This window comes from Tauraco erythrolophus, chromosome W (assembly GCF_009769465.1).
Source record: "Tauraco erythrolophus isolate bTauEry1 chromosome W, bTauEry1.pri, whole genome shotgun sequence".
Classification (NCBI taxonomy): domain Eukaryota; kingdom Metazoa; phylum Chordata; class Aves; order Musophagiformes; family Musophagidae; genus Tauraco; species Tauraco erythrolophus.
This window is the reverse complement of record NC_141497.1, coordinates 2,211,291-2,222,655: the sequence shown is the minus strand read 5'-3', so window position 1 is coordinate 2,222,655 and position 11,365 is coordinate 2,211,291. Positions and strand designations below refer to the sequence as shown.

The 11,365-nt window shown below is 46.9% G+C and overlaps 1 protein-coding gene across 1 annotated transcript; it reads left to right on the top strand.

The window, feature by feature from the left end:
- Nucleotides 1–240: 240 nt before the first annotated feature.
- LOC147526176 (SET-binding protein-like) lies at nt 241–2,294 on the top strand. The gene is made up of 2 exons (XM_086630290.1): nt 241–732; nt 2,277–2,294. Exons 1-2 carry the CDS (start codon nt 241–243, stop codon nt 2,292–2,294), a joined length of 510 nt encoding a protein of 169 aa, XP_086486416.1.
- The last annotated feature ends 9,071 nt before the right edge of the window (nt 2,295–11,365 follow it).

Genomic DNA, 11,365 nt, shown 5'->3' with positions numbered 1-11,365 from the left:
CATCTCCACACTCATGTTTGATATGTGTATGCATGCTAACTTCCTTTTTGTCTTCTCCTTTCTTTTGGCAGTGGCAGATTTGGTCTCTTCTGAGCTCCTTGCAGCCTCTGAGTGATCTGGACGTTGAATTTGGCAGACAGTTACCATTCGTTCCCCAGGATCATACTTGCCCTTGCTCTCCTCATCCCCTCCTGTGCTCTCCTTCCCTCTGATAAAACTCCAGGGCGTTGCAATATTGTTATGGAGCCCAGGGAGACTTTGGGCAGCTCCTGGCAAAGGAGGGGCGAGGCAGACTTTCTGCCAGCCACTGTCACCTCTGTGAAGCCTCTGCCTGCCTCTGGCTGCACTGGGGAGACGATGCTGCCTGCGGTGGGCTCAGGGAAAGGGATCCCAGTGAGTGGCGAGAGGCTGGAGCCTGAGGAAAAGGATGAACTGGGTTCTGGGAGAGATGTGGATTCCACTTCCAATGCAGACAGTGAGAAATGGGTGGCAGGAGATGGCCTGGAGGAGCAGGAGTTTTCTATCAAGGAGGCTAACTTCACAGAGGGGAGTTTAAAACTAAAGATCCAGACTACCAAGAGAGCCAAGAAGCCCCCAAAGAACTTGGAGAACTATATTTGCCCTCCCGAGATCAAAATCACCATCAAGCAGTCTGGGGAGCAGAAACTTTCCAGAGCTGGGAAAAATAGGAAAGCAGCTAAACAGGAGGACAGATCACACTCCAAAAAGAAGGTAAGTTCTATTCTTTCCCATATTTCTCCTTTCTCCTGAAAGCAGAGGAAGAGGGTAGGATTAAACCTGCTTAAAGAGTTTGTGTCTGAGGCATAACCTTGGCCACAGAGGAGATAATACAGAGCAGGTATCATCTTGCACTGCCATGTACGCTGCAGGGATGATCTTGAACTATCCTTCAGAGGAACCAATTTGGAAGGGATCAAAAGTTCAGCCAGGTCTCTTCTATTTTTGTGTGTAATTGAGATTTAAGATTAATCATTACATGAGTGATAAATGAAGGAGCCCACTTCTAAACTGCTTTGTGTCTGAGCACTAATGCGCGAGCTTTTTGGCAGTTAAAGCTTTCGACTACATTTTTAAAATACAGGTATGTGCATGGTGAGCAATTGAATCCATTCCTGTATATCGGGCGAAGGACTCCATTATTCTTGATTACAGCATTGTGCTAGCAACACTATAGTTATGCTTCAGAAAATACTTTCATTATAAGTCTCATTTTCTTCCAGATGCATATCATTTTCTTGAAGTATCGTTCTGGAGAGAAATTTTTGGTACTTCAAGTTTGGGTAAAAAGTGATCTTTTTATTTTTATTTTTTCATTTAGTCAAAGAGAGGAAGAGGGAGGGGAAAAGAAAGAAAATCCTTTCTTTATATGAGCTGTTTTCAGGAGCACACTTTTGTTTTGCTATTGGCTTGATTTTTCAGTAATGTCCCCTATACTTAGTCTTTAAAACAAATTTAATTCAAGTGTTTTCAACAGCATTGGTGGGGGTAGAGACACCTGGTGACTACTCATGTTACTTTGAGTATAGTGATGTTTTCTGTCCTTGGCATTAGACAAAGGAGCTTTGGTTGGGTTGAGGCTTTATCACAGTACAAATACTTCACCTCTGCCTCCTTAGTAACACGTGAGCATCATGATGAGTTCAGACATGAACCCAGATTTGATGAAAGACTCATGAGTATCTCCAAAACCTGGACAACTTCAACTGAGATGTAGGCATCCACTGATTAGAGCTTGAGGCATGACTTAGCTTTCCTGCTCATGCAGCTTGGATCCCTTGCTGTGCAGAAGATCCCCGCTTTTCCCATACCTTATACACTTGATGGATGCTCAAAGGGCTACTTGAAGCCTTAAGGAGGCAAATTGCCCACAGCTCTCCCTGGAGACAGTCTCCTCGGCAGACTAATGTAGACCAAAATTCTGATATCTCTAAATCACTTTTTGAAGCATCAACGTCTCCCATTGACTCAAGGCAGAGCCCAGGGAGATAAACGTTGCTCACTCTGAGAGTACTTCTCTTAGAAGCTGAACTTGAAAAAAAACCCAAACCAAAGCAAAATCAAGGGGATTTTTTTCTTAAAATCTTGATAAATGGCATATTCCATCTGCATGAAAAAAAAATAGCTCTTTTTAGCATAGCAGAGGTTTGGCCCTATAATACACTGAGATTTTCCCACCTATTGAGAAGGATGGGCTGTCTTCTTAGCACCGAGCAATGTCTTATTTCCACTTCTCTTTTCTCCCTGAATACTTGCAGAGGTCTCAGGGGAACTAGCGGTTGTGTGAGACCATGCTCGGTGACAGCAAAGGTGTCACAAGCAATCCCTCCATGGCTGTGCAGGGAGAAAAAAAGACTTGCAAACCACTGCCTACCGTGCATGGACAGTGGAGAATATGACTGCTTAGAAATCAGAGCTTTCGTTTCTATTTGTCACCCAGTCAGATGGGTATGGAAGGTATGTTCATGTGGCTATCTGTTGTGGGTTAGGCCGCTCCGGCAACTAAACCCTACACAGCCCCTCTCTCACCCTCCCCCACCCCCAGGGATGAGGGAGAGAATCAAAGAGGAAAAAGAGACCCGTGGGTTGAGATAAGAACAATTTACTACTACCGCTACCAATATATATATATACAGATATGTACAAGGATAAACATATGCAAACGAGTGATGTACAGTGTAATTGCTCACCACCCCTTGACCAAGGCCCGTCTCGTTCCAAAGCTGCAATCCCGAAACAGATAAAACTCGATACCGCAATCCCGGATGAACGGGAGGCCCCGAGACAGAGAGAGAGAGAGAGAGAGAGAGAAAACACTCTGAGAGCCCAAAAGTGAGAGTCCCGGAAGGGCAAAAAGCCCTTCTTTCCGGCTGACCCTCACTTTTATACTGGGCATGACGCTGCATGATATGTAATACTAATTGGCCAATTTGGCCCTTAATCTTAAGTTCAGGTACAAATCGTAAGGAGAGTCGTGGACCCCTTGTCCCGGCCATGCTCCCCCCTATCCTGTTGTGCTCCTGCACACTGGCAAGAACACAGCAAGCTGAAAAGTCCTTGAGACCTCAGTGCCAACTACAAACATCAGCTTGCTATCAACATTCTTCTCAGAGTGAGCCTCTGAGTAAAACCAAAACACAGAGCTCTTCTAGCTGCTAAAAAGAAGAGCTAACTCTGTCCCAGCTAAAACCAGGACACTATCCAAAAAGGTTAAATAAATAAAGCTAACTATAAGGAAAAAACCCAACCCCAACAACAAAAAAAGCACCTCGTAGTGTGGTTACGCTCAAGGTAAGACTTTAATTGCAGAAAGATAAGGAGTTTGAAAGAAGCAGATCATGGCCCGAATGTGGCTGCATCCAGCTTGCACTTGTGCTGTGAGGTCTGAGCTGGATGGTGCTGTGTTCATACCCCCTGTGCAGGCTGGAAGCACTTTGAGACAGCACTGGCCTAATCTGGCCATTAAACCAAAACAAAACAAATCAAACCCTAGCAGATGAATGCTCTGAGCAGATGGGGAGAGGGCTGCAGCATTGGTGTATAATGTATGCTAATGAGCATAACACCCAACAGCTGCTCCATGGAAGCTGCTGAGCTGTGGCTGTGGCAGAGAAGTCCCCAGGAGGGACCTGGAGGACCCCAGTGCTGAGATCTCAAGGGATTTGATGCCTGGAGACCTGTAGCCTGTGTCACCAGGATGGTAAATACCCTGCATCCCTGAAGCCGAAGGGATTTTGCACACAATTGCCTCTTAGCCCGTGGGTTGCAGGATCAGGCCTTGGCTGTGAACATCTCATATCAAGGGGTGATGAAAGGCACTACAGGAGAGGGAGGTCAGAAATCTGTGGGAGAAGGGTTCCAGTGCTGGCAGCGTGATTGCTTTCATGGCCGATGCTTGTGTCTTATAGCAGTTACAGAGATTTTTTTTCAGGAAGATAGTTAGGAGGAAACTGCAAGTTGAAACTCGAATGGAGATGAAGCTGTCTGGTCCACCTGTGGGTTTCCCTGGGAGAGAGGAGTGTACAGGTACCTTCTGCATGTACTCGCAGAACCGTTGAGAGCTGCGGTAGTGTTATAAAAAAAAGTGATTGTCACATTTAAATGATTCTGGTGGTTTTGATATTTCAGTTAGGTTGTTTGATTGCCTGTTGCTTTAATCAGCACAAACTCCAGAAAAGCAGCTACTGGCAGCAGCATCAGGGAACAATGCATTTAAACCAGAGGGGCAGATCTTCAGCTGGCTTCACTCCACTGTCCTCCATGTTTTTTTGCCAGGAAAGTTTGACCCAATGTACACATTTCCCTTGTGCGTGGGAGCAGCATTATTGAGTTTACCACCTCACTTATGGATGCAGGGTGTATATACGGGCCCCACAGACTTGTATATAAGAATGGAGAGCTGAGCATAACCTGAGCTGCAAGTGCCATGTTTGTGTCTCCAGTGGGTGAAATGAGTTGTCCTGCACCTCATGGAGTAGCACCTGAGTTTCTCTCTCCCCCTGAGGAGAAACAAACTCTATCAGGACTTGAAAAATCACTTAAGTTTGTTACATAATAATTTCAGTCACATCTCCAGTAGTCCCCAGTGCTTTGAAATATCACTTCAGCATTCTTGTAGGAGTTTCAATACACACAGCACAGAGGGCAAGTAATGAAAACATGGAAGCAATTTAAGTAACAGCATGTGGGTACACAAAGGACTGGTAATGCCAGCAATGTAAAAAGGGGCTGTGAACTGGGGATACAGCATTTATTCAGTGGCCACTTAGGGAGAAAGAAGATAGGCCTGTTCCTAAGCTTTCCACTGCTCTGCTAATTAGGCAATAAGGGCTAGTGCCGGATTTCTAAAGCTGTGGTCTGGGGAGTGGCGGTGATTAGAAGGGGGCTCTGCGGAGAGCCGTGCTGCTCATGTGCTGAGGCTTGTTTTTTTTTGCCAGCTGCTACACTATTAAAAGACATAAACACACATTAAATACTTTCCTCATGTTGCTTTTCTGTGTGAGCAATTGCCCCGGGGATGTTAAAAGATCGTGAATGGGAGGGGAGGGAATCCAGGAGAGGATCTGACTGGGTGGGGTTGCTGATGCCTCAGAGCCGGGAGGGAGGCAGAAGATGAGAGAGCATCTGCATTGGGAACCTCTGCTCTGCTGGCTTGAATGCTTGGCTGCAACCCAACAACTTTTGTTTTGTTTTTTTAAGTCATGACCATGCCAATTTTCACATCAGCTCCCTCTTCTTGAAAATAAGAGTGAGAGTAGTTTCCTAATCCCTTTCCCGGGGCTGCTCGGAAGGTGAATCGCAGCTCAGGATGTGTGTGCAGCCACTTGTGCAGCAATTGGAAAGTGCACAAATTTTCTGTAAGCGTTTGCTCTTATTTCAACCCTTCGGTGCCTGGGCATGGAGTAGGCTGAACCCTTGCCTCTTCTAAACCCGCAAACGGCTCTATTTCATTTAGTCTGATTTGAGGGGAAGAAAAAAGCCAGGAGCCCAAAGGATGTCCTATCAGCATGCTGACAAGCCCTGCAACTGCTGCTGTCCCACCTGCAGTGGGGTTGCTCGAGTACAGCATCCTCAGCATCACTAAAGGTGCCTTTTCCTTCAGATAAGGAAACATGCTGTCAGTCTGGAAGGGCACCAAAAGCGTGGCACCAAATGCAATGAAGCAATCCATCAGCATGCCCTGCCTGTCACATAGCATTTAACAAGTCCTAAACGAGCAGTATTCCCTGGGTTTTTCTTATTTCCTTTTTTTTTCCCCCTCCCTGCATTTACTGCCTTGTCTATTTTCTTGTGTCTGCAAACACTTCATTCCCCAGCTGCTTTCTTTAAGCATAGCCTGACAAAGTTTCTTTGGAGCTTCCATCATATGCATAATGTCCTGCTTCAGGGGATGTAAACTCTTTTTGTAATTATTATTGCACTGGGTTTTTTTGAGAGCTTGGGATAGGTGAATGCATTTTATTGCTGAGAGATAAGCAGCAGCAAGTCAACTGGAAGTAAAGCTTCCTTGTGTGCTGTCAGACAAAACTCTATCCTTGGATTTTCTGCAACATTTTTTTTTCCTTTGAGTTCCCATAGGTATTTGCTGTTTGTCTGCAGGAAGCAGTTCTAGCACTTTGTCATGGTTTAGCCCAGCCGGCAGCTCAGCCACCACGAGGTCGCTTGCTCACTCCTCCCCCTCAGTGAAGTGGAGAGGAGAAAAATGTAACAAAAGGCCTGAGGGTCGAGATAAGAAATGACACACCAACTCTTGATTTCATTGGGATCAAACACTATTCCTTGATTCAGAGATGTAAATCCATTGAACTGAGCCCAGCTTTATAGCAGTCCTGCAGCAGCATTTGTCTCAGAGTGCACAAGTGGAATGAGGTTGGTCCTTTAGAGACCAGAAGCCAGCATGTGGTACCACAGCTGTACCTTGGGCAGTATTACTTTTATGGGCCTTGTGATTTATGGCTGTGTCAGTTGGCCCTCCCTTCAGCGCTGTACGATAGTTAGTTACTTACATAGAAAGGTGACTATCTAATCTTATTATGGAGTCTCAAACCTAATTATGGAGTCAAATATGATTCCATAATCTACTCAATGTCTCTATATTGAGAAGACAGATACACACGTGTGTAATGTACACACTTAGACGCCTCCATAATTATGAATATGCTTGGGTTTTCATTTATTTCTGTCTCTTTATCTTGAAGGGGATGCTTGCAGCCACATCTGGCTGTGTGAGATCTTTGGGTTATCTTGTCTTTTCCCCTCCAGTATGGTTTTTCCTGGCTCCCTTTGCTGGGCTTGGGCATGCCGAGGCAGAGTCATCAGTCAGCATTACTCAGTCATGCTGGTGGAGGTGCAGAGAGCTGGTAGCACTTAGATTCAGTGAAGATTACATTTCTGCTGTAGTTCTGGTAACTGCCATTAATTCTTGAAACGAGTGAAGATTAGATTTCTGCTGTTGTTCTGGTAACTGCCATTAACTCTTGCTCCTTGTTTTCATATGGATAGAGCACACCTGGGAGAGCTTATATCCCTTCCATTCAGAGAAAGTCCTTACATAATCCATGCAAAATCAGAGGCAGAAGTGGAAGGACTGGAACAAAAGCAGTGTTGGAGGCAAGGGAACCACATGGAGAGGAACCACCTTTCTTCTGTGTAACCCCCTGTGCATCTAACGCACCCTAAAAATTAATCACATGCCATAGTTCCTTAGTTAGTTATTTTTATAGATAATCTGTGGATTACAGGCATTCCCATATGGTCATTCCACTTGCAATTATTCTTATCAGTTGATCTCGTAATGTATCTGTTGGATATCCACATCTATTTTATACATGCTGATATTCAGGTATATCTTTGTCATGGTTTAGCCCAGCCGGCAGCTCAGCCACCATGAGGTCGCTCGCTCACTCCTCCCCCTCAGTGAAGTGGAGAGGAGAAAAATGTAACAAAAGGCCTGAGGGTCGAGATAAGAACAGGGAGGGAGCACCCACCAACCATGGTCCCAAGCAAAACAGACTTGGCTTGGGGACAAATCAATTTAATTTGTTAATGGCTCATTCAGAGAGGATAACAAGAAACAAAGCCAGATCTCAAAAACACCTTCCTTCCACCCCTCCCTTCTTCCCGGCTCTACCTCCTGTCTCAGCAGCACAGGGGGACAGGGAATGGGGGGGTTGCAGGTCAGTTCATCCCATGTTGTTTCTGCCACTCCTTTTCTTAAAGGAGGAGGACTCCTTACAGTCTTCCCCTGCTCCAATGGATCCCCTCCTCACGGGACAGTCCACAGACTTCTCCAACGTGAGTCCTTCCCACAAGATGCAATCCTTACCCATCGGATTGCTCCAGCACGGGCTTCTTCCCCAAAGAGTCATGGCTTCTTAGGGAGCTGCCATCTGCTCCGGCATGGGGTTCTCCATGGGCTTCAGATGCCTCTCCGCCCCGTCATCAGTCTCCAGCAGCCTCCAGAGACCATTGTCTATGACCTCCTTCAGGCACAGGCATCTCTGCTTCAGCATGGAGTTCTCCAAGAGCTGCGGGTGGATCTCTGCTCCAGCAGAGGGGCCGCCTGCTGTCTCACCACCGGTTGCAGGGGAATCTCAGCTCTGGCACGCCTCCTCCTGTTCCATCTTCACTGTCCTTGCTGTCTGTATGGCTGTTTCTCTCAGATCTCAGTCCTCTCAACAAACCTCAGCAGTCCCGGCAAGACGAACTCCTCCCAGAGGGCACCCTGGGAATGGAGTGCTTCAGAGCTCTCCAAGCTGTGCTGCTGCAGCCATCTCCAGTCAGGTAGCCACGGCTCAGCATGGGCAGCCCCCTGCCCGGGAGGAGCCCTCGCCTCCTCTCTCTTCACTGTAGGTCCAGCCCTGTTCGGGCTCCTTTGTCCCCATCTTAAATAGGGCATTCACAGAGGTGCTTATTGGCTCAGCCCTGACCCGAGGAGATGGGCAGGGTCTGACCTGGCCAGAGATGGGTCTGACTGGTTTTGGAGCTGGGGAAGCTTTTCACAGCTACTTACAGGGGCCATTTCTGCAGCCCCTCCCATGCTACCAAACCTCATCACGCAAAGCCAGCACATTAAGCTTTTTCACAGCTGCTTACAGGGGCTGTGGAAACAGCCCCTCCTGTAAACCCAGCACACACTTTTTCCCTTGAAATTCAATTCATCGTCTTCCTTTCCTCTGCCCCACATTGGCAACTTTCTCCTGCGTTTTGCCTTTCCTTGAGGACTCCCTCATTTGCATGCTTTTCTCTTTGCACCCCTCCTTCTTCCAGAAGATCATGAACGCTTCCCCCCTCTCCTTCCCCATTCTTTGCATCACTGATTGCACATTACACTTTCCCTCCAGGTTCTCATGTGCATCCGCAGCTCTTATCAGATTACCCCTGTGCCAGACTCCTGTCCCTGGTGATTTGTGTGCATGATCATCCAGTCGCTCATAGTGCATGCTTATTCCTCTTTGCTAAGGGCATCCCCGTGTGAGACGTCCTCTGAGTCAGCTCTTCCTGTTGCGATCCCAAATGTGGCTTGGGGTGTTGACGCACGTGCTTGCTTCCTGTGCTGCATGTGGCTTAGCAAGGAGGAGAAGGCACTTGCGCATTTGTGGTGGTACCTGCTTGAAGTGGCAGGCTTTGATTTACAGCTTTTCTTTTTTTTTTTCCCAAAGGATGGAGCCTCTGTAGCCCCTTCCGCTTGGACCTGTTTCTGTGCTGGTTTGGTCCCCACTCTTGCTTAGTAAAGCCTTGAGGCTGCTCTAAATGATGCTGGTGGCAGGTACTTGAAGCTCACACCAGCAGTGTAGACCTCAGCCTCTGCCTAGGTTATGGAATAGCAATAGAGCCCCAGAAGTGCCAGCACAGTGGGGAAGTCTTCTTCTACTTGCATTTAAGATCAAATTGGCTTTTGGGTAGCTGAGAGACCAACTCAGAGCTGCTCTAACAGGCACGAGGCTCCTGGCATTTTTAGTCTTTCTACACAAACGTACAGGTGCAAAGCTACACAAACTCAGCTCTTGATATTCATCCCAGGTTTCTTTTTGGCTAGCTTTTCTTTCAACTGCATTGTTGAATGCACAAATGAAACAGCTGCAGTTTGGTGCCCTCCCACCACAACTACCTTGGGCTCCCCCCAAAAAAAGAGAGCAGGAATGAATTTCTTTGTAAAAACTTGAGAGCTTAAGAAACCAGTTTGGCTATGAGCTGAGAACCACTCAGGCCCAGGTTCATCTTGGTCCTTGAAGGCGTCTGAGGTGCCCAGACTGGGAGCTGAGTCTTCTTGGGCCTCCATGTAGTCAACTGGAGGAGACTGGTCCCTACTGAAGGTGGTTCAGTCCTCCCTGTGAAGAGCAGGGAGGGCTGTATCCTGGCTCTTACCCTTCTTTCTCCTTCTCCAAAACCTGCTAGAACAGTGTCCACCTTGCATCGTGTCATGGATATCTTGTGACAGGAATAAGGCAGAGTTTCTTTTCCAGCTCGATGCTCTGCCTGAGCCAGCTGATGTCCATCCCTCACTGTCTGTCTGCCCCTAAAGAATGGTGACTTTTTTTTTTTTGCATGTAGTCAAGTATTTCTTAAAGAAACAAACATCTGGCAGTGAGGGGATGGGCTGGGGAAATCTAAGCAGGCTTTTACTGCTTAACACGGAGTACCAAATGAGGAAGGCTCGCTGTATTTGATTAGCTGCCGTATGACTAGGGCTTATGGAGGCCATCCGTGCCAAGGACAGGTTTTGTTTGGCAGCAGTCACTTCCACGGCCGAGTTTCAATGGCCCTGTGTGACATTTTCTTGTTTGCTTGTGCTGTGCCTCTCTTCAAACTGGGACAAAATGTCCCCAGTGCTGGTTTTGGGGCTGAGGAAATGCTGCAGGGAAGCAACTGGGACTAATGCAGGGAAGCTGAAGGTCCAGCTGGAAGTCCCACAGTCTCCACCACTGAACCATGGGAGAGGATGGGCGCAGCTCCTGGCAGCCTCATAAAGGCTTGGCCAAGTCAGTGCACACTGATTGTGTTTTGAAAGCACTGTGGCCTCCAGGCTGACAGAGATACGATGCACTGGCATGTGCACCCAGAGCTGCAAACCTCTGTACTGGTTGTGTCTTCATTTGAAGAGGTTTTGGGATGCACAGGGGTGTCAGTCAGTCCTTCATGCACATGCTCATGTTCCTCCAGCATCAACTTTTGCATGCAGCACTCTCTCTCCTGACCACAGATACCTTCTGATTTATCTCCAGCTTTTTCATGTTCAGTCCCTTTTTCACACACGCAAACATACATCCCCAGCTAGCCCCCTCAGATTGGGTCTAATTCTTCACATGCTTCATTCCCAGATGGGCTTCTCACTGCTCACATTCCCCTGCATAGTCAGTGGGACTGCATGATGGACTCATCTTGAGTTCGTTTGAATGGAAAGAAGGGCTTCACCTAGTGCCCTGAGCTTGTCTTTTTTTTTCTTTTTCTAAGAGCACTGAAACTTGTGAAAGTTGGTTTCTGACCACTTTCCTCTTATGTGGCTTCTTTGGTACCTGATGATGAGTCAACTTGCTGGCCAAGCCCTCTCTGAGAGCCCATCAGGGGTCTTTTTCTTCTGGCCAGCGAACAATTTGAATAAAACTTTTTTGAATATTCTATCTCTAAGATTTGTTCTTACATCAAATTTGATCAAAATTGGTCAAAATATTCCAAAAACATTGAGAAGGAGATCATGCAGGCAGGCAAGGAGTTTGTGTGTGCATTCACATACACACAAACACAGTGTGATCATGTTAGCCTTGTTTCCTTAGGAAAACAGTCTAAAAATATCCAGAATAAACATGCATTGTTTTGATTTTTAATGCTGAGACTTTTCCAACTCTTG

Coding starts and splice junctions, on each gene's coding strand:
- LOC147526176 (XM_086630290.1), top strand. CDS start 241: ATGGAGCCCAGGGAGACTTTGGGCAGCTCCTGGCAAAGGAGGGGCGAG.